The sequence below is a fragment of the Anopheles gambiae genome, chromosome 3, assembly GCF_943734735.2.
Source record: "Anopheles gambiae chromosome 3, idAnoGambNW_F1_1, whole genome shotgun sequence".
Taxonomy (NCBI): Eukaryota; Metazoa; Arthropoda; class Insecta; order Diptera; family Culicidae; genus Anopheles; species Anopheles gambiae.
Window position 1 is genome coordinate 49,455,868 of NC_064602.1, and position 24,025 is coordinate 49,479,892.

Below are 24,025 nucleotides of genomic sequence, written 5' to 3' on the forward strand. Positions count from 1 at the left end.
CGGTAACCAGGCGCTGGTGAAACGGTCTATCATCCTGCATCCCAATTTTGAGCTTTATCTCGAAAGTTCATTCTGCTACATCAACGACGCTGACCAGCCGAGAAAGAAACCCAATCCGGCAAACATGGTATTTTGTTAAAGCAGAGCTTTTGCAAATTAAGGCACAACAGATGCATGCGCTACACACATTCTAATCCATTTTCATGCAGAGCTTCGTTTCATGTTTTACATTAAACTATCAGCACGGAGCGGCATCCAACACAGGCAATGAAAAGCACATTTTTGAGTTTGAGTAACACATTTCTGTCCATTACGACGCTACACGATGCACGATTCGTTCGCACAATCGTTTACCATTCTACCAGCAACGCTGAGTGTGCATACATTGATACTTGTGCGCTGGTGAAGCATTAGAGACATTAGAGACAGGAATACAAAGAAACAAAAAAAAAAAACTTCAACACATAACTAGACAAGTAGTAAGATGTTGTCCTCTAATCCTACTTTAGATAAGGATAGCAGTGGGCAATGGATGTTGTTGTAGAACATTTGAAGCATCTTCCAATGTTTTCCCGTGCGTATAGTCCACTACACTATGCATACGACGCTCAAACATTTATATTCTGTAATCAGCTTTGTTTGCTGTATTTGATTTTCCTTTTTTTTTTTGCTAATTATTCCATAGAAGGCGAATGTTTCCTCTCAAAACCTATTCACATTGTTTGTTTGGTATCACTTATTAAATTTAGACATTTGTCCAGGAAGTATATTGATGTATGGATGTATGGACATCCATTTTATATGATTCCTTTGAATAATTTTGTGTATTTTTTTTCGTTTTTTCCATTACGTCGACCTACCTTCTCTGAAGCTTTCTTCAATTTTTGATTTAGTAAAACGGCATCGGTTGATAGCGATGACCGTGATCTTTAAAATAATGTCTGAAGTAACAGACATTTAGTTGTTTCTCTTTTTCATTTAACAATCTGCTACAATTCCATCGTTTTCTATTATAGTAGTAGGGAGTGATAATTTCAATGTATCTCGTAGGTACCGCGCTTGGTGTTGGTTGAACTTTTTAGCATGCAGAACTGTTTTCTTTTATTAGTTTTTGCTAATTGATATCTCTCTATCGCAATGCAGATTTAAATAAAGAACATTTACTTTAACTTTCATCTTAGTTCTTTGTTTATGTAAGGCCACATAAGCGTTTTCTTTGATTTCATCTTAGAAGAGGAGGGTTTCATTCATCAATCGATCATCGATTCCCCCCCTTCACTACCAATAAACGAATACGAATCTTTTACTTTTTTATCCTTCTGCGGTTCTGTATGATGTGTAAAACGGCCAGTTTTTTTCTGTTTGTTGCTGCATTTGAAAGGCTTCGTTCCCTTGATCCACTCTACTGAGCATGATGCACACCTTTTTATCTAGTTAGTTGCTTACCATCGAGCCTTTGCGGGTGGCACATCACATACTGCTCCGCTGCATATGCATAAGAAGAGCAAAATGCCGGATTAAAACGTTCTGCTGTACGGTAAAATTTTAAACCGACCCTTCTTGTTGAGGCAAATTGATCTATCTTGATTTTCCGGGGCGGTACTAGGAGGATGCGTTAATCGAGCTAAACTTGATTAGTATATGAGGACAGAAAAACGCCTTAAGATTTATCATTTAATACTTCTGTACTTTATCACTTTTCACGTATCTATGTGGCTACTACAGGCATAAAACTTTAAACACGTTTTGCTGTTTTTGTATCATTTGTCTCATTTTTTTTACAACCATCAGTAAGATACATTTCGTTTTACGTTTCGATCGGTACATTGAGTAGGTTTGTTTGTAGGTTCGGTTTGGTTTCGGAACTGTTTCGAAGTGTAACGAGTTTGTCATGGAGGATTCGTTTTATTATCGATTGGTAAATCCAACATACAGCGGAATTTTTGTTCGATTTGATCGTTAGTGTTAGAGCTTTGTTCATCAAACTGTTCATCTACATACACATACATTACACGCCCGCCAAACGACGGTTGCCGTAAAATGTTCCATATTTTCGAAAGAGTTTAGTAATAGTAGTGACGTTAGTAGTAACAATAGTAATAGTAGTATTAGTAATGATGACCATCACTACAACGCTCTATCCCATTCTCGTTTTGTTGGTGCATATTCGTGTACTAATTTTTGTTTAAAAATTAACCGAAAATTGCTTCACAATCACTGCCAACAAACACAACATACGCACTTTCCCGAAACAGTGATTAAGTAATTGGATAAACCCAGCTGTGTGTGTTAATCATCCGCACGAATTTCCAATTTTGAATGATGCTCAAAATCGGGTTTGCAGAATTATTACTTCTAGCTATGCATAGCAATGCCGATTTTCGTATCTATTATATTTACTTGGCTGCCATCAAAGTTAGAGCAGAAACCTCCGAGAAAATGAAACCTTGTGCAGAGATGGATTGGTTTACTTTTGTTTTCCTACATTGTTTTCCTCATACACTGCTTTGTATCACTGACTGGTTTGGTTGTGAAACACGTGCGTGTCCCGCCAATTCACGGATGAACCGCCATGCTGTAACCTGTTTTCCAATACTTTTATCGAACAGTAGCGGGTGACCCAAACCAACATGTCATGGGTTGAATAAAATGAATACAGAGCTTAGCAACATAAAGCTAATGTTACACGCTTTCGATAATGTTTACTCCTTTGAATGTATCAGTTATCGCTTTCTTTTTTACTTTTAATTAGTTTAAATTAAAACTTATGTACATCCCTTGAACGATTCACGTATATGTGTTGCACACATATTGTGCGCTCCTTGCGTCACAGTTTATCGCTTCATTTTCCTATTGTGTTGAATATTTGTATGCATCTTCTTGCTGCGCTCCGTTCAGCACAGAGCGAAACAGAATAAACTCTTTCTATGTAAAAACAATGAAGCGTATGCTAAAACACACATCCAAACATTTTCTTGTAAAATGTATAATTTACTAGCTATACATACGGCTTATGAAGCTACTCATAAGAAAGGATTATTTGAGTTTCCCGCTGTAGTACCGGCAGCCTGAAAAAGGTAGGACAGAAAAATGTTCAAATTAGCTATTCAAACACGACGCTGATGAAACTGCGTGTTCTCAACATACCATGAAAGGGTTTCCAAAGTTTGCAAAATGATGCACCGGATTACCGACACCTGCAACGTTGCCCAATATCGAAGCACCACCGCCGTTCGCCGTTACATTGAACTGTCCTCCCATCATAACTCCGTTCATTCCCTGCGCTCCAGGATAACCATTGTTGCCATGATTGGGAGGGTAGCCCATCGCAGGAAGATAACCCATCGTAGCTCCCATAGTGCTACCACCATTCACAACATTGCCGTTGTAAAGCTGTGGGCTGGCAGAGTGAGCGAATCCTCCCTGATAGGGTGATGTAGCATAGAATCCAGTCCCGCCGTTCGTTACCGGATGCCGTGCATCCGGCGTCGTACCGTTGATGGCACCACTGATAGGCCAAGCCATCGTTTGCTGTTGTGCATGCGGTTGCTGCTGTTGCGGTTGGAACGGATTGGCCGTTTTGAACGGGTTGGCCGAGGAAGCTGAACAGATTAGAGAAAGAATTAGTTTCATCTCTTACGCAGCAGTCCCTACGCAAACACATACTTGGCGTGATGGAATCGCTTATGGTGGTTGCAGTTCCGTTTGACGTTATTGTGTTATTATTCGCCTCAGCCTGTTGCTCTAATTTTATCTCCCGGAACTGCTCATCCAAGTCTTTCAGTGCGGCGTATCGATCCACGGACGGTGTTGAATTAATGGACGCGTTACTAGGTTTGCCATTGGATGTTTTGCTATCCCCATTGTTCGTACCATGCAGCATCGGAAGACCTATGACCATAAAACAAAATTGAATGTAAAGTAATGCACATTTTACGTAATATTTTATCCAGAAGCAAATGATTGCAACGCAAAAAACAACATTTTATGTTACAAATAAATTCGTACAGCTATAGCAAATCGTGTTTCAAATGATTGTGGTTAACAACATCCCTAAAAACTGTAATGACCTAAGGAATAGGTAGCTTACTAATGAAAAAAAAATATAAAATGTATGTAGCAAACCAAGTCAACAAGCTACTAAATCAAACTGCAAAGCTAGGCACACACGAGGGACAGGATTATTCAACAACTGAAGCCAGAAACAAAATGCAAACTAGTCAATTACATAACAAATACACTGTTGACATGTTCTTCACTATCCCGGACTTACTCCATCGGTTTTGATCTGAGTAAAAATTCACTTGATTTGATGCCCGATGCTGTGGACTCATCATCTGCAGGGCACCACCATTGGAAAATAGTTGATGCTGCTGGTGCTGCTGCTGGTGCTGTTGGTGATGCGACTGTAGGCGACCGTCAGTCGACCAACAGTTGTTGCCGAACTGTTGCCAAAAGTTCCACTGTACGGTATCGTGTTGGGAGCTTTCGGTGCTGGCATTATTATTCAATTGATTTGTGCTCCCAGCATACCTCGCGGAATTGAATTCCGGTTGCGCACCGTTACTGTTTCCCCAAGGTTGTTTGTAATTTTGCAGATGTGTGTAGCTGGGCCCGGTACCAGCGCTGCCATTAATGATACCCTCGTTAGTCGCATAACGCGGCTCTTCCGAGAAAGTGTTACCAAATCCATAATTCGTATGGACCTTTGCGCGTGAGTTATCTTCCGGCGAAATACACGTATAGCCAACACCGTGCATGGACATGCCAGTGGAGGCTGATCCGGACGATGCGGTTGGTGTGCCAACGGTAGATCCCGTAGAGTTGCTACCACAATTGTTAGCAGCGACAGTATTGGAGTAAAAGCTCGCAAATGGATCGGGTCCGGCCAAACTCTGCACACTGGCCGTGCTGCTAACACTGTTTGTAGTGCTGCTATCAATACTATTGCTGCTGAAGTATGACTTCATGTTTTCTAATTGTGCGCCATATCCGATATAACAGTATATACGCCGCAATAGAGAAAGTAAAGAAAAACCATATACTCATGTAATTATCAATAACTTGTGACCCATGTACACGAAGGAATTTTCTCGTAGTTCATCTGTTGTTTGACTTTCTAATATCATAACACTAACATGTACCACATAATCATCTCAATGTTCTAATATAGTTTAAAATCAGAAAACGTAACACGTCTATCTGGCTTAGAGAAAAACGATCCCATTTTGCACCGAGTTTCTCCGGTGTAACCCTGTAACCGAGCCTAAATAACGCTGTTGTACCGAATATCCGACCACCGAATCCGACCGAATAATATTACCATTACCTGCTGAGTTAAAGATGGGATTGTGATCGAAGTCGGCAAAATTTTCCATCTCTCGTGCCGATACCTCCCCGTTGTTGCCATTGTGCTGCGCATACAATCCGGTCCCGTTGTCGCTAACGGCATTACTGTTTTTCAAACTACTAGTACTTCCATAATGACTGCCTCCGTTGCTGACGTTATTCACTATTGTAGCGCTGCCAAAGTCAGCCACAAAGTCGGCATCAGGTGTAAACTTATTGGCGTTAATGTCACCGCTACTTCCCGACAGCCCGGCGGCGCTGCTGTTGTTCAGCAAACCATTCTTCTGGTTACGCCCGTACGTTGCCGGCAGTCCGTTCGCCGGGTGTTGTTTCATCTTAATGCCATTCTTTCGCTGAAGAATGTGACTCTTTTGCGGTGTCGGTGGCAAAATTTTCGGTGGATCCGCGCTGAAAAACCCACTGTCGTCTGGCGTGAATTGCTGCTGAAACTGCGTACCGCCACCGATTGCACCAGGCAACGATGATGATGATGCGTTTACGTTGTTCAGTCCATTACACGAGCCAGAGTTGGTACGATTTAATCGTAACGTTGCCGGAGGCGTTAGCGTTGGCGTTTTGAGTGGAACTAAACTTTCATTGGCATTCTTATTGCTGCCTCCCGACAGTGACGTCAGCGAGCTCGATGCATTCGTGGGCAACGATTTCAACGGACTAGCAGGCTCCAGATAATATCTAGAAGGGAATATAAAACCGTCAGGATAACAGAAACCCACACATTGATTATAATACATCTGTACACAATTGACACTGATTATGCGTGTTACTGTGTCGGTGGTTGACATGGCCACAGCCACATATCAAACGTACCTTTTCCTTTCGTACTTGTCTATCATAAAGTCTCGATGTTCCTGCTTAATTGCACGTTTTGGATCCCAAAGGCCCAACCAAGTTCTGCTGCAGTTGTCGTTGCCATTTTGTTTGAGAAATTCAATCTCCTCCTGGGTGAAAGTGGCCATGGAAATCGATTTTACGCGATGTGGCGGAGTGAGTCCTCTTCTGCATGTTTATGAAAAGAAATAAGAATAACATGTGCTGTTAGCAAAATTGCCACACGTAAATACATCGTCATTGCATATCTATTTAATCATAATAGATTATCAATTATTAGTTGAAAGAAAACACATTTTCACGCAATTGTGAGTTTAATTAAGCAATTACGCAAGTACGCAAAATTGTTGTTTAAAAAATTGTCATTTACCATACGTTTGGTATATATCAAAATTACGCCAAAGGTTAAATATGTACCGGATCTCGGTGTTTATAAATACACTCTTTTCATTAAATATTGCAAGCCAAGACAAATAGATGATACACACCTAGTTAAAACATTATCCTTATAATCTCACAAACGCTTTTCCCCTAAAATTCTAATGCCATTAAGCGTTGGTATGTAGGGAAGGTCATAAAAAAACGCGCGCTAAAATACGGTACATTTCCACAATATGGTTGTTTGTATTGATTGTCATTACGGCAGGAAAGTTGCGTTTGCATTATCAAATACGTAAACTGGCTGATCAAGATACTGGCTGGTTGGCTGGCTTATCTTTATACGTGACATTTTGCTGGTAACAAAACTGAAAGTTAAAATGAGAAAATATCAAACAAAGGCCTGATTTGTATAAGAAGCCCTGCAAGCACCAAGGAATTTAATCACGCCGCTCACGTAACCACCACTCGCCATAGTACGCGCCCTTGGTTTATTTGTACACGATCGACTATTTACACTTGCTTAGGAGCTGAACTGCGCATTAGTCTTTTTTGTTAAATACTATGTGATTGATAATCTGACACATACGACGGAAGTTATCATGATGTTTTGTGTCATGTGTTTCATGCGTCTTTATAAAGCTAATTAATTGAGGATGAATTTAAGGTTGGAAATTCTAAATTCTCAACAAATTTGAAAAAAAAACGCCATGCGTATTGTTAACGGTGGAAAAAGGCGTATACTCCTTAATCTACAATCACTAGTACCATCAAGAACTTATGTAAAGATTAAAGCAATGCTAACAGACAGTAATTAGTCTGGAATGCTTGTATGTTCAAACAACACAATCGAGTAGCGGCATTACTTGATGAATGAATGATGCGCAGATGCCGACATATGGTAGTAGTATTAGTAGTATTAGTTGTAGCATGTAGATGAATAGACTAGCGAAATTTTCCACGACTTGGAAGATAAAATTAAGCATGGGATTAGCACATGACCGTTACACACGATTAACGAGCTTCTTGTTTACATTTATATGCTACACCTGCTGAATGTCTGGAATTCTACATAGTACTGTTAGTATTCGTTAGGAGCCCGGACAAACCTTAAGATCCGTTTTTTTAACGAAATGGTTATTTAAAACAAATCGACGAAATGTTAAAAAAAAAAACAAACTAACAACAACAGCTTTAACAGACATAAAAAAATTGACAGGTAGGAAAAAAACTAAGGTTGCCCATATACCATAAAACTACTTCAAGCAATAGTACCTTTCTGCCATCTGCATGCAATCAATCTTTGCTGTAGTTTTATCGTCTCACAATTACTACTTTTACGTTCATATACGTAATACGCGATTGATTTCGCCGAATACTACACACATCAACCACGAACGACGTCAAACGTTGCCCCGTTCCATAAAACATCCAATATACTTTCGTACCCCGTATTGGTGAGGTAACGTTTGATCACATAATAATCTTTCGGCAGCTCTGCTCTGCAACGGCGCCGCCATCACGAGACCCTTCTCGAAGCCGAATGGCGATATGGATTTCCAAATTGGCAACAGTTTTGGCAAGCAATTCATTTTAGCTTTATTACAACAAAAACGGAACCGAGGTTGGTACGAACGAACATTAGGGCCGGGCGGGGCAGCAGCAAGTAGAAACGACAGTGAAAGGGCAACTTTAGCAAGATTAGCTTAAACACACCACTTAAAATAAAAACCATTCTTCTGCCGATCATCACACGCCAGCCCCCATGGCACGGGGGTATGGACAGTGGCTACTGCTGGGATTACCCTCAGGGGGAATGGGGTAGGTGGGCGAGGGGGGGACTATTTTTAAATACCTGTTTACAAGAGTGGCACATTTCATTCAAGCGATCGAATGCGATCGACTAAAATAACGATATGTGTTTTTCTTCTTCTTTTGGTTTTATGCACAACTTTCACACACATAATAGAGCAACGCTAAAAAACGTCATCTTTGATTTTTGTTTGCAGCCTTATGACGACATTGAATTACAAACAAGGCTGTCGCCAGTGCTGCCCAAAAAATAGGCTGCTGGTTAGCTTGACCTATTGCGGACGATGGCAGATTTCAAAGTAGCGAAATCTAGAGAAAACAGATCATCGGCGCCATCATGAATTCGATGAAGGTCTTTTTCTTCAAATCACCCCGGATGAATACAGTGCCATGTTACCAAAACGGTTCCGAAACACACAGCGACTTAAGTCGCAGTTTTACGGCTGCATGGTAATGCACGCGGCGTTTTTTGCTAGTATTTTCACTCTCGACCCGACGACCGCCATCGTCGCAAAGCGGAACGTACGAAAGTCGTGACACGGTCTGCGAGACGGTTTGGTTACGCCTTGCCACACGTAAACCTTTGTGTCCATGGCACATCGAAACTGGAGATGTGATGAGCATCATCCTACTGTCGTCGTTGGTGCGGCGGAGAACTCTCCGTTACACACAGAGAAACATGACAGAATCAGTGTACATATCTGTAGGCAGAAAATCGCCTGAACTGATTAGACGAGCCCCATGGGAATGCTAAACTCGTCCACAAACCGCAGTAAAACCATACACACTATCGATGCTGGTCGGATAAAGGCGATATGTTGCACTTACTGCAAAGCACATACCATCATATAATAGCAGCCGCATGATTTAAATTCAAATCGGGCCACCGTCCACACTACGTGGAGCAGCAGCAGCAGCCGTCTCTCCAGCCCTTCCCTTTCGCTGCTGCTGGCTGATGGTACGATATGACTCATTTGACCACTGCTTTATATTTGTGTGAGTATGTGTGCCGCGTAAAAGTGCCAATGTTTGCCGGTACCACCAATGTGGGAAACTTTTACTTTTGCCAGTCGTTGCTTTTGTTTTGCCGCATGCAACGCACCAAAACAAACCAAGGATGGCACCACCCCGAGAGACGCTAAATAAATAAAAAGCTACACGCTTTACCGTCCGAGAAATTGTTTTCTCGCTGCTCTAGGCCCGGATTTGCTTTCCACTGCACATAATGTACGGTACGGCACCATAGGCACACGAATGCGCGAATGAAAGATGCCATAGCGGTAAGGGATAGAAAAGTGGATATTGCATTTTTTTCAACACCACCTAGACTGCATTTCGCACCATTCGTGCGGCCATTTACTTCCATTGTTTCGTACATGAATAATGGTCAAACTAAACGAACTTCTGGCAGCCAAGCACTTCAGACTTTGTTTGCTGCACATTTTACATTATTAAACATCGCAAATTACTAACAATACTTCAATCCAACACTTAAACAGTGTATCGAAAAATGGAGCCTGAGTTTGTAGTTTGGAATTCTTCTTCTATTTGGCGTAACGAGCTACAGGCGATCATACAGGCTTTCGATACTTATTTAGTATTACGCAGCCATTATTATTTTTTTATTTATAAATTGAATGAAAATTACCAACAAACATGTATATTTTATAAGATTTTATATTTTTTATAGAAAAGTCTCTCTACGAGAATCTGAGACTACTAGTAATCAAATGGAACAAGAAAACGGACATTTCAATCATCTGCCCTATTAAAAAAAAAGTCCGGTAGCGTTTATTTTTCATTCAGACAGAAGTTTTGCATGATTCTTAAAGAGAGGTAAAGTATGAACATAATTTAAATCATTTAATATGGGTTAGTTCTCGCTATTTAGTGGTTATTCCCATATCTAGTTGAATGTTGAGGTGGGCGATCACCTCATTCACTACCAAAGCCGGAATAACTGCCCAAGCGGGGAACAAGGACTTGGATTAAAAGCATAGTAATATCGAAGAGTGTCTCCAAAAGTCGTTTCTAAGTAATTAGTAGACAATCAACTAGAACGAACCAAATATTGCCAAAACTGGCCGAAGATAGTACGTTTTTTTAATTCAAGAACAGTTCCAATAACTCAGTCACCAATATAGTATCATAATAGAGTACCAAAGCAATGAAAAATGTAAGAAAGTTAAGAATTGGCAACCATAAACAATTATATATGCAAGTTATCGAGTAATCTTTGTAGAAGTCCTATCGTATGATTCGTAAGTTTTTTGTAAGTTGCAATTATCACTCTTAAAATAAAGCTATAATATTAGTACAAACGTAAGTTTTAAAAGAACGCAGTTAGCATTTGTTGCTCCCTTGTTGCTGCAATACCGGTTATTCATATGACCAATACCGCAACATGCGTCACGGGCGACAAACCCGGTTTCCTGTCTGTAGGACACACGATCATTATCCAAGAATACGGTTGGAAATCCATTGTACAGTGCTTAGGTAGGCGTAATAACAATGTCTCTAGAGAAGGCGCTTGCTCTTTACAATCCACCTGCCTTCGCTGCTAGGAAGAATTGAATACAATAATTACAGCAACAGTTAAAAAAACGCTTCCACTAACTTCCCTTCTAACCTCAACTGCAAAAGCCCGTTGATTTGCACGCAGTTTAATGCTGGTTGCTGTTTACTCACGCTGTGTTGTGTATCCTCTTAGACAACCCTTACTATCTATTTTAGCCGTCGTTGCAGAACATTTACCTTCACAGCCAAAACACACACATACGTATACACGCACGCAACATGTCACCTCCATTTCGTAAGTGTGCAATGATGGTGCTAAAGTTGAGTGACTTTGAAACCCAACTTGTTCGAGTGATTGTGGGGTTTCTTGCAAGCTACAAAGTTCACCCCTAAAGCGGCCCCGAAAACCGGAAATGGAAACATAATGCAAACTAAATTTCCACTCACATCACACACGCATAGGGTGAAGAATTAAGTGTTTGTTTTACGTACGGTAAAGGACAAACCATTCGCTTGTAGCCTTTAAAACCCAATTTTGTAATGGTTTACGGTCGTCACCATTGGTGATACGTTGGTAAACCTTTTGTAAATTTTATCATCATTGGTGATCATTTATCACCAAGCACAAATGTATTGATCGTGCTACGGTGTAGAATGGGCGATGTCTAATTTGGAGTGAGTCCCTATTCATCACCCCAAAAGATATTGATATCCAATTTGTAAATGAGTCGTTCAAAATAAGCACATTTTTTTCTATTGAAAAAAGTGCAAAAAAAGTAAAGTAAAAGGGCCTTTTATGACCTCGGTTTGTTATGATCTTGCAATGTTTCGTATCGAATGCTGTGTGAATTATTTTTTTGACATAACTTTAGTGATATGCTTGTATCATCCAGAGCGCCATTTATGTAGCTGATAATTGCAAATACGTCAAACATGAAAGAATATTGTTGTCAACTTCCGGGAAGGGCAACACAACCAGACAGCAGCAGAGCAAAGCACGATAAGTATGCAGGCACAGTCCATTGATAAACGATGCACTCGTCGAGTGGAAACGTATTTTTTACTTGGTTATCCGGAATACGCCTTCCTTCCCAGCTAACTTTGAAAGAGTTCTCGTGAAGTTAAGCATCAGCACCACAAATCTTGAATGGAACAGGCGGTGGGTGGGTACGCCCTCATTATATCAATACTCGTGAGGCGTTTTACACTGTTGTAAGTCGTGTACTACAGAAAACCGACATTCGCAACAAAACAAGACACAAATTAAGACACTCGAGCGGTAAGGAAGTGCCTGCATTGTTAATTTACGTTCACGCTTCGCCGACACCTGAGCGCGTACAGGTGTCATGGTTAATACTCTAAAAGGCCGATAGTTTCAACCGTCCTGGAAAAAAACGCGCGCGCAATGATCTGAAACTGATGTAGTCTTACTATACACACGGCAGCACTGTGCTGCATCAGATTGTACTAGAGCACGAATCAAGGCTGTTGATTGATGCATCGCACGCAAACTCGTAAAGCCATGGCGGTACCGGCGGTCTGTGGCAGTTAACAGGTGAATTTAAATTGGTGACTATCATTCTTACTTGGAATAGGCTATAGCAACACAAATCAAGGGAATAAAAAATGCTAGAATTTTAAAATAAATCACCGACTTGAAAACATTATTTTCAATAGTACTCCATAGCCGCCCATTTTCTGGTGACTATACTAAGAATAGTTTTATTAAGAAGTTTATCAATGATAGTTGGCTTAGAGCAGGGGTCTCCAAACTACGGCCCGCGGGCCGCATCCTTTAATGGCTCAAGAGCCTTTAATGCGGCCCGCGATGACTGGGTAAAGGTTAAAGTAAATAGTTTTCTTTTCTGACTAACCAATCAAAATTTATTTTTTTAATTCTGAATGACGAAAATCAAGATTCAATAAAAGAAAGCTCCAGAAATTTTATATATTTTGTTGGTATTTTCTTATTAAAACGAGATTTGAACTTCCACTCATTCTAAAGGTAGCGTCAAAATGGCCCTCGACAATGTTGATTGTGAAGCAATGCGGCCCGCGAACTGAAAAGTTTGGAGACCCCTGGCATAGAGTATGACGTTGACACATTAATTCATAACCACAACCACAACGAACTGCTTGAACAGTTGCAGGTGTTGCAGATGGTTCAGAATCTGCTATTATGTCTATAACAAAGTTTTCGACGTCATTTAAATAACATCTCAGTATCTGAAAACTCTGCTAACATGATTCAGCATAACAAATTTACGAAAATGAATAAGAAATGCTGTAATTTCAAGACAACGGACAGCAAAAGAAACGTCACATTACACTTTCTCGAACCGCTTTCTAGCGTCTCAACAATGATTTGGCATGCAAATTAGTTCATTAATACACTATCCAGGCACATTTTATCCAATCTGCCAACGGTTCGCTTTTGATGTCATGCCGTAGCTGTACACTAGCCGTAAAGATGTAGAAATCTACTATTTTTTCTTCTTCAGCAAAGCAACTTTAACTTTCCAACCACCACAACACGACTTTGATGGTTTCGTAAGACGTTGATATGTAAACAAAAGTTATTTTTCCCTTCCTTCATCTAGACTTCGGGTGATGTGGTGTATGCATAGTATTGTTTAACGTAAAGGAAGCCATCCGTGTACCATCAGAGACTGGACAGTTGGTAGGTTTCTGTACTCTGATTACACTCTCGCTTATAGAAAAACAAAATGCATTTTGCAAACTTTCCAAAAATAAAATCATAATTTTGCATTCAATTTTCCTAACGTTCAATTTGCTTTTCGCGAACTGTTGTTGAGTGCGTCATTCAAAATGAAATATTTGAAGATAATATTTACAAATAGCAACATACAAATTGAATAAGCAATGGCAGTGATTTTTGCTTGATTGTTCTATAAATTAAACCCATTCGTAAGTGGTAAATTGATATGAATGAGCATGTTAATACGGTAACACGCTTGTAGGCGGAAGAGATTGGCTTCTTTTAATTTTAGGGTATATATAGTTGGTGTCAGGTTATCTCTTATTTATTTGATTGTTTTTTTTTCTCTTTTTGGCAATGTTTTTAACGAACTTACAACTTACGGTATGTTGAAAAACAATGGCCTTAAAAATAATGGCGGTTAATAGTGCCTGTCTTACCAAGAAGCTCCATGAATCCATTCATTGCATTTCACATATCATTTACGATGAAAGCAAAACTTCATATCACGAAAAACCTTGCCCAGAGAGGCGCCTGGAACGCAACAATCTGTTGGTTAGTATGCTATGCGGAAAGCAAAAAAGGAAAGTAAAAACTGCGAACTGTAAATTGACCGGTTTGTGGTACGAGACCAGCGCATATATGTGTCCGGGTGGTATATACAACCATCGGAATCAAAGCTCCCCTCCCGCACCAATTGTCCGCGGATGAAGATGAGGAGAAATTTTAATAATTTGATATCCTCCCCTTCAGTGCTCTCTTCCGCATACGACCATCAAGGCAAATGCAATTTCCACGCGAGTTTTAAATGAGCGTGTGTCTGTGTGACTTGTGCTCTGTGGTCAGTTCCATGCACTGGTAAGTGAAGGCCAACGCTCATAATTAAACGATGTTCGGAAAAGGTTATTATGCTCAGATCTTCTGGTACATTGATGCTATAGTATAACCTTGCAGATTGCTCGGAACTGAACTGAAGGCTAATGGTGTATGATAGCTGCTTTCAGTGTCGTCGTAATCTGCTTCGGGCAGTGGCATAGAGGTTGCATGGAATGTTTTGATGCAAGTGATGCCGTAGTGGCGCGCGTTCCGAAATGTATCCAATAGGTTTGTACCGTTCTTCGTTCGGAACGATTGGATGTAACGGATCAATCGGATATATAGAAACGATATAAACGATACGAGCAGCCAGAATGAGCGGTATGACAGGAACGATCGAAACTAGGCTTGGGCGATTCGGTTCATTTTGATTAAAGTGAACGTACTAGTTCTTTCATTAAGATTAACTGAACGTGAATCGCGATTCATTCGTTCATTTCTTTTGAAGAAAAATAGTGTAAATTGTTTCATTTTGCAAAAAGAATATAATTAGTAGATTACATCTTAAAAAATATTAGGCAGAGCAGGAAGATCTTCATTACAATTGGTAGGACGTTCTTTTCATGAACGTTCTGGTCATCCGGTTCACGTTTATATTTGTATGGAGGAAATTAACGACCTGGCGTACTAAGACTTTTTTATTTCGACAATTATCGATCAACGTTAATTAGATGAACGTAGGTCGTTCGTTCTTTAGGATGAATTGAATACATCGTACAGTTCTGGTTCTTGGGGCAAACCTCTAATCTAAACGGAACTGTTGGAACAATTAGAGTGATCAGAAGGATCAATCGGAATGTTGTGGGAAAGGATCAATCAGAATGTTAGAAATAATTTGGAATGGTTGCATTAGTCATAAATGTAAGTAAGAACCACAAAACAGTAAGAACCTTCCTTCTCTTCCTACTCTTTTTGTCTAAACTTATTGGCTGGTATTATTGAATACGTTCGTAGCGGCGGCGTACGTCCCGACACTCATTTTCCTAACGTACTAGATGGTTGCTACAGTTATTCACCGCGGCGTTGTAGGAGCGGGCTCAAGAAATGTGTTGCCATCCCTAGAATTTCATGTGAGCGCCGTACGTTCCCGCTACGAACGGATTCAATAATACCAGCCATTATCACCCTGCACCAAATCCAATTAATACACCCATTCCGTTCCGTTTCTTCTTGGAATGCATCTACATAGTTCTGTCCCGTTAGTAATTTTGCAACATATTCCCAACGCAAATTTAGAGAGCTTAATATTTGAAAGATTACATAAATGAAACCCGTTTAGAACTAAAAACACTGGGTATGGAACGCGAACGTGACAAATAATCGTCTGCCAATCGATATCAGAACCGACTCATACCACCGCACTAGGCCTGCATTTCCGTGTATTCTGTAAACAAATTTCTTTTTTTATTTGTCAATGTTTTGCCTACCACTTCAAATCATCGAACTGCTTCCGCCAAGTGGCGGCAGGGAGGGCATTTATCGATGAGCCAATTGCAAACATTTTCGGGCTATTTAACACAACACACCAACAAGCGCGCACCTACCCTGTCAATCAAACTAATGGAAGTTTCGCTATAACTATACCATGGTATAGCCGTCTGCTGGCCACCCCAGAAACATACAACACATGCACCCTCTTCCTCTGGGAGCCGGTGTTTTCTCTGCAGGTGTACATGATGATTTCATGAGCATTTTTATCGGTAACCGATCGAAACGGAACAGTAGCACACACAACCAAAAAGAACAAAAATTGGCACTTGTTTCAGTGTTCACCCAAAGCTGCCAAAATATCATGCAATACTGATTTTTCAGCCATTCGGTGAAGTTTTTGGATAAAATGGATAAAATTCTTCTTTTTTGTTTAGTTTAGATCATTTCGCGAATGAAATGAAATATATTATTGATATGCAAAGATGGTAAAAGCAACGACTATATACTTCATTATGTACGCAACACATACAGTGAAATTGAATTAAAAATATCAAAAAGATATGGGAAAAGCTAGGTAAAGGTGGACACATTAAGACAAATATTAAAAATCTAGCGATATATGTATTAACACAGTGACCATGAAAATGTGCAAGCCTCTTATCATACAATTAAATTTTATGAGAAAATATAGAAATAACTGTGACACTAAGAAGATAGATACTTATAGAAAACTTGGGAAAAGGAAGATGTTTATAGTATTTTAACATAATCTATTCCTTTCCGTTTCCTGGACCATAAGTATTACGGTGGCTCGCTCTGTAAATTTAGAGAATATGAGCGCCGTTTCGATAAATAGTAGAAAGCAGAAACTAAGGCATTATTGAAATCTCTTGCGTAAACAGCTACGGTTTTACAATAAACAATTGTAAATAAAATACAATTTAATTTTTATGCAGGACAATTTAGAATTTCATTATATGAAATTACACAAGTACATTACACCCCAGCATGTTTGATGAACTTGTTAATAGAAATATGCCATTTTTCCTCAAAGTCAAAATCAAACTTGCAATAGTCACTTTTTGAAAAGCTATAGAATTTCTTTCTATTTCTGAGAAATGTTTTGTTAAAGATATTCCGTTGGCCCATGACTTCCGGTTGCCATTTTTTATGGTAATTTTAAGACATGCAGTAATCAAAAATTGAAAACATAATACCTCAAAAATGTGGATGTCAATCTTACGTTGATCGTTCTTTCGTGCCATTATACTTAAACCACTAGAAAATGAGTTTTTATTGCTTTAATTGCCCTTCTTTCAGCCCTTGTTTGCTTAATAAACCCGATAGAAAAGAATTTAGAACGCAGAGATAGAAGAACGCACTTGTGAAGCTTAACACGCACGATTGACAATATCAAATGTTTGACCAATTGCTAGCAATAATGCAAAAATAGTTCTCAAATGTGTTGTCGCACCTTCAGATTTGATGCTACATTTTAAAATTGTTTAATAATTCTTTTATCTTCACCATCATCTTGTAATTATGAATAGAGTCCATTTTCCCTCTTTACCTACGTTCCCGGATCAAAGAAGCAAAGGCAGCTCAAGCCGAAACAACCAATACCACTGAATGCCGGTTAATTGATGACTCATGGCATTTATTTCTTGTTACAACTACAACTGTGCTTGTAGCTCTCAGTTGCGTTGCTGACACAAAGAATCTGCTGTGGTTCTTTATCAACTGTTTATACTGGATCTTCTTTGTGTATTTCGCATTGCCCTGACTTTAATTGCAACTATTTTTACTGCTGTAAGTTTGAGCATTAACATACTCACTTAAAAAAGCATGCCGAAATGGAAAGCCCAGTTTCTTAGTCTTTCAATATCCATGAGTCAACGGATGAATAAAAAAAAACGCATCAACCCCGGCAATATATCGCGTATTTTAGAATGCGACACGGCCCTCTCCCGCGATACAGGCGAAAATGGGCCGCTGCCGCCGCCGCTATTTGCAGTGTGGAATTTCATAAATGGAATTGAAAACCGGTTTTTCTACTGATGTCGGGGGTAAATCTCGAGCAGAAGGCACATCGAACACAAAAACGCAATTGGAATGCGCCAAGTCAGAAGCGACTGAAGACGCAGCAAAACATCACCCCCTTCTCCTCCGCCTTCAAGATCGGCTGCTTGCGTAAAAAACCCCTTTCGAATGCCATTGCAAAAATAAAAAAAATGAAGTAAAAATTGTCGGTAGCCTCTCTTGTGCATGTGTTTGTTTATGTTTTGATTAGTACTTTTTCCACCGAGGAGCCACGAAACCACCAGAAGCAGCACTGCACTGCACTGCTGGGCTCTGCCTTCAACTCCCTCAGCTAAATGAGGTTTGTTTTGATTGAATACGATCCTTCAGAGATATGCTGACCTAAACGAATGTTGATTGCGCTTAAAGAGAGCTGCAAATCCGTTCAGAGACGGCAAAACCGGGGTGAGCTGGCTGATTCATGTAGGGGAGAGCGGGGCAAAATGGCACTGTTAAGGATTTTGCTCTATATCTCATTGGTAAACTATTTTACACATATATTTTGACGACAATTGATGCTTCAACGTTTTATTCGCGAAACAAAATTAGTAGTAGATGTAGTAACAACAAACATAAATGTATTAAATGAAATTTCCAAAACAACATCAAAAGTCGTGAAAATGTATTGTGTGGGGTAAAATGGTATCGCTATGGGGGAAAATGGTCATACTCGAAATTTCAATATACTAGTGATGGGCAAACTGGGCCAGCAGCCCGATTTCGATTAATCCGACTCTATACACTATACATTGTATATTTACGTAGTTATAGGTTATACATTTTCTGTGATTTTTTCATGCTTTCCTATTTGTTTTTGCGATCAGGTTACGATTTATTAGCTACCAAAAAAAAAAATTAAATTCAATTTATTTTTTTGAACTATTCAACAGTGTATTGAAAGTTGCTCCAAATTGTTTAAATTATTTGTTGAAAACAATTTAGGATTATGCCAACTAATTGTGGGAATTGTTAAAAAAATATACGGAAAACTGCTAGTAAATCCCCCAAACATTTTAGGACAGGAAATAATATCACGAATTTATCAAAACAATAATCTGAAAACACCCAGAAACTCATGGAAAACCCATTACACGGGTTTTGCCTGTACGTACATAGATAATTGAATTTATGCTTATATGTGGAGCTATGAATACAGCAATGTTGGCTAGGAACTAGGGTTGCTTGCAAGCCTGCTTTTTAGTTTAAGTGTTTTGCTTTACGAATAAGCAACGGATTAAATCGAAGGATTAAAGTGGGTGTTCGGGGCAGCCGGATTCGAAGCCATTATTATTGCGTAATCGGATCCGGACTAAGAATGTCGGAGTTGAAGTGGATTCACGATTTCCAATCCGGAGTTCCTATCACTACCATACACATCAAAACAAAGGGTCAACAAAATGGACCACAACATTGTACTTTAGGCTTTGGTTTAAGCTCTGTCAACAAGGATTTGTAAGGGAAGTAAATTGCTGGAATACTTCCCGTAATATAACTTTTCTTGTCGATAGAGTATACATATAGCTTAGTTTTATTTATGTAAAACAAATATAATGTTGCGATCTTTGCTTACACCTCAGCCTTATTTCTTTTCTCCTGTCCATACCGACCATTTGACCTCAAGCTGAAGCGACCATTTTGCCCCAAATGGAACATTTTACATACTTTACGTCAAAGTAACATAGTTAGGTTTTTCGCGTAAATCATAGATGATTTTCATGTGTCTGAATGCACATCCTTTTCCTTCTCTAATGATTTACTTAATTTCGAGACGGTCAAAATAGCATCGTTTTGATAACTTATTTTATTTCTTAATTTATTCTTTTATTTACGAATCTTAGGTTAAGAAATGCTCATAGTTTGCATCTTTTATTGCATTGGATGTTTTTTCAATAATCAAAATTCATTTTGAACGAGTTAATTTTCTAATAATGCAAGTGGCCATTTTGTCTTACATAACCATTTTGCCCCACATTCCCCTATTAAAAAAACACACACATGCAGTATAACTGTAATCAATGTTTATAAAATTGATCAAAAGCAAAAACAACCGTGAATATTGATGAATGTTCAACTGAAAAGAAGCATCACTAGCCAGATTATAATGACTATTACTTCCTAATTCCTGGTACACACGGGTATCAGCAATCAACATCTTAGTTGGTCTAGTTCCTACGATTTCAAACAAGCAACTAAGATTACATTAGTTTTGCTATCAGTCTATTACGACTTTCCTATTCTGTTAATAACTATTGGAACAATAAATAAGTGTTATTTGATTTAAAATGTTTTAGTATTCACCATCTTTGACCAGCCGATCAATGAACGCACAGACTCGTTCTTACTTTAAATGGTAACGGTATTTACAGTGATCTTAAAGCCCTGTCGCATCATCGGTAGAAAAAGCAGCCAACACTCTCGTTAAAAACTAGTTAACCATAAACGGCCAATGTATGCTGCGTACAGTGAACCATTTGCTTGTGTTAATTCTATCGCCCTTCCCTATTCATACTTGGTGATCGTAGGCAACCTGGGCTTTAAGGAACGCAGAGAGTGCTAGTCCTGCTGGCTCTACCTGTTGATAGCTTTTGCTGGTGCCCATTCCGGGATGCATACACTGGTTTCCACACTCATATGACACCATTCTCAATCGGCCCATCTAAGCTTCTTTACCTGTGATAAACCCCCTGGCTAAAATCATGCCTGGCCGTTCACACGATCTAGGGTGTATGATGCAGTTATTTGCACTCATTTCGGACCAGAAATGCTGGTTTCAGTCACCCAATCTACACTACACAGAGCACGTTCATGACAGAGGATGGACGATTTTCCCAGAGGGTGAACAAGCGAGGAGCACAATATACTGTGAAGCAGTAGTTTCGATTGCTGAAATCAATCAATTGAAAGAGAGAAAGGAAAGAAAAAAACACACACACACACACACACACATCCCAAAGCACTGTCACGGTAATGGTGGTGTAGCCCGGAAACGGGCGGTTCTGCGCAGCCTAGCATGGGCTCCAGAAGGACCGGATCAAAGCGTAGACGGAAGGTGATGGAGTGATGGAATGTAGGAGAGCAGCGGCGAACGTTAACGACAAAACGACGTGAAGGGCCTTCACAAAACAGAATTGATGTCGCCTCGGCCGTCACTGTCGTCGTTGTTTTAAGCGTCTTCGTGTGTGTGTCTATGTGCATCGCACTGTAACGAATTGACAATTACGGGCGAACGACCTCCGACATCATCTTTGCTTCCATTCACAGGAATGCCATGAAAGCGACGTTCGAGTACACACAGCCGCGCGCTATTGCACAGCAAACGCGATCACGGAGTGAAAAGAGACTGATCGCAGCAACCGCCAGGGGTTTTACATGCTTCGAGACACACTGGGCCGCACACAGTGTGGAAGCCCCCGGAAAGGCCGGCACGGCGCGACGGTAATGCTTAGATAATCCGCGCCTTAGATGGTGTTCGGTGCACGAGTTCCACCGCTCGGCTTGTAATTGTGGAAATCGGTAAGCCAAGGAAGACCGCCCTGGGTCACGAAGGATTACCCGTAAAGGTTAGGGTTTTCTCAGGATGATAGGAAAGAGAGACGCGTCAATGTCTTCCAAACGAGTCATTGAAAGGAATATTAGGTAATGCTGCTTAAGAATAATTACATCACGAGTTTTACTAACTGGCTGGAACTCACGATGTGTGCTCCACCAGAAAAGACTAAACCCTCGAAATGTGTTCAAAAAAGTGTGTTGAATAATGCGATTCTTGATACAATTTTTAGTTGCATAGATAGAAATGCTACCGAATCGAACTTAATGTAACATAATTGGCAGACAAGCATAGAACTTCGGAGGGTTTTTCCTACAACGAATGATTTCACCGTTAATTCTATCCCGCTTTCGTGCTATTCTTATCTTGACCAGCTTCCTCTGGATTCGTCCCTCCCGACATAAATGCTTCGTTTTTAAATGTCAGCTGATCTTAACAAAAAATCGTCCCCAATTAGGTTCACAATAAATGCGATAATAGACGCCGGGAAACCCCTACGCCAAGTAGATTTTCTTGGTACTGAAAGTGACGCACTGGCTCCATGAATGTGCTTTAAATGTAGTGGCTACAAAACAACACAAGCGCAAACGTGATGACACCGACAAACCGTAAATCAAATGACTTTTCGGGTGTTTAATTATCAATAGGTCTAGAGGAAAGACCAAAGAGATCAGGAGTTATATGCTGCACAATACTTACAATATGCCGGAGCAGCTGGTGCAGACGAACGAGCCGATAGTCATGTTGATGTAAGTTGGCCCTTTCTGGCCGCAATCGAAGCATTCTTTGTTACCGCCAACGCCTACTAGCTCTCGCAACGTTTTCAGTATTTTGTCATCGAGTTTCTTCCGCACCAGGGCCATCGTCGTGGGGTCGGTGCTTTGCTTTTCGGTGCTTTTTTTCCGCACAACTGGCTACGGTTTATTTGTTCCCGATGCGGTGAAATAAACCTTCACCACGTTCAACTCACTGCTTGCCCGTCTATCAACAGTAGCAGCAGCAGCAGCAGCACCAGCAGCAGTAGTAGTGATTTGACCACTTCCGGCTGATGGGGAAGATGATGATAGCGGCCTGAATTTCACCTCCGCTACGATAGTGTTGGACGTTTTTATTCGACTTTCCTTTACACTTCTAGCATGCACTGTAATACATCCACAGTGTAAAGATTTGAAACTGCTTTTTACTGCGTATTTTTTGTTTTGTTTTATCAACACGGAACAAACGCTCACTTGGGACCACTTAGACGAAACACTGCATTTTTCATTTCTCTTTTCTCACTCTTGCACACAGATTCGACAATGACGGTACATAATAGCACAGGAAAACAACACCACGGAGGACAACACCTTTTGCATTACGCCAAATTTTGCACTTTGATCGAGCACGGACCGCGCGGACGACTGGGTAATTTATTTTCCGAGAACCACGACAACTTCTTGCATCGGACGAGGACGGCTTTCTCTTTTTTCACCCTGCACGCACTGCACTAAGTCCGGTCAAACACAGAGACTTTCTTCATTCGCCTGCACCACCTTTGAATTTTGCCACTTGACAGCTCGAACCAACAAAACGAAAGCGCCTGAAAGTGAACGAGACCGAGACCCTCACACAAACACGCACACTACTCTACACCACTGACGAACAGCTCGCTGTCACGCACACCATGATGTTTACGCTAGGGAGGAGGGATTGAAAACAGACTGGATTAGAATAAAAACATTGCACTCTTCGCAAAATAGAGATGAAAAACCCGTTCACCTTCTTTCTCAAAGATTATTAAACCAATCACGTTTGATGTGTATTTTATTCACCGTTATCTCGGTACTTTACGTGGCGACAACAACTTGAGGCAAACGCATACGCAACTATAATTCAATTTGTGTTACGTAGTTCAAATGGCGTAGCTCGCTTCTCGAAACACTTTGGGCTGAAATCCCTTCGCACTTCTGTTTTATGAGCCTTTTCTTCGGTTTTCTTCTGCGCTATCGAGGGGTTCTTCTGCGCTGGCACATGAAAATGACATTTCATAAACTCTTTTTTTGTATTAATCATGCAAAAAAGGACATGATGCTTGCTGTACAATGTACAATTATTTCACGGCGCATAAAAAAAAATCTTGATTTGTTGCATTTTTTATGCACTGTAACTTGAATGTCGTTATAAAACCAAAACATAAATACAAAATTTGAAAAGTCACTCGCGTGTCGCTGCTGGTAAGACACTTAAACAATTTTAAGAAGAGAGAAAAAAGGGTCCCAACTAATGCTTCAATCAAGACCAAATCTATTCTATTATCAAATATTTCATCAACAAGATTTCGCACAATGATTCAAACATCTTGCCAACAGTTTTTGACCCTATACCCACTGTGATTTGTTACGTTCCACACAGAGTAGTCAAACTTAGGCGAATGTAAGGTGTGTGCAACTCCAGAAATATTTAATACATCTACAATTGTTCCGAAGCAT

General features: G+C 40.1%; 1 protein-coding gene across 10 annotated transcripts; it reads right to left on the bottom strand.

Moving 5' to 3' along the window:
* Nucleotides 1-1,885: 1,885 nt before the first annotated feature.
* LOC1279609 (arf-GAP domain and FG repeat-containing protein 1) lies at nucleotides 1,886-23,847 on the bottom strand. 10 transcript variants are annotated; one of them, XM_061660502.1, is made up of 8 exons: nucleotides 23,316-23,847; nucleotides 22,257-23,232; nucleotides 6,178-6,366; nucleotides 5,330-6,042; nucleotides 4,274-4,975; nucleotides 3,667-3,891; nucleotides 3,148-3,602; nucleotides 1,886-3,068 (listed from the first exon to the last, which is right to left on the bottom strand). In XM_061660502.1, the coding sequence occupies exons 2-8, from the start codon at nucleotides 22,418-22,420 to the stop codon at nucleotides 3,024-3,026; spliced, it is 2,493 nt and encodes an 830-aa protein (XP_061516486.1). In that variant the 5' UTR covers nucleotides 22,421-23,232; nucleotides 23,316-23,847; the 3' UTR covers nucleotides 1,886-3,023. The 10 variants fall into 10 exon arrangements, with proteins under 10 accessions (XP_061516486.1, XP_061516488.1, XP_061516487.1 ...); XM_061660504.1 differs by having other exon boundaries at nucleotides 23,738-23,762; XM_061660503.1 differs by having other exon boundaries at nucleotides 23,369-23,710.
* Between the last annotated feature and the right edge of the window lie 178 nt (nucleotides 23,848-24,025).

Bases quoted from the DNA above. Each gene is read 5' to 3' on its own strand.
- LOC1279609 (XM_061660502.1), bottom strand. From the start codon at position 22,420: ATGGCCCTGGTGCGGAAGAAACTCGATGACAAAATACTGAAAACGTTG. The intron at 3,603-3,666 runs GTATGTGTTTGC...TAATCTGTTCAG, and splicing joins AAGCGATTCCATCACGCCAA to CTTCCTCGGCCAACCCGTTC. The intron at 3,069-3,147 runs GTATGTTGAGAA...TACCTTTTTCAG, and splicing joins ACTTTGGAAACCCTTTCATG to GCTGCCGGTACTACAGCGGG.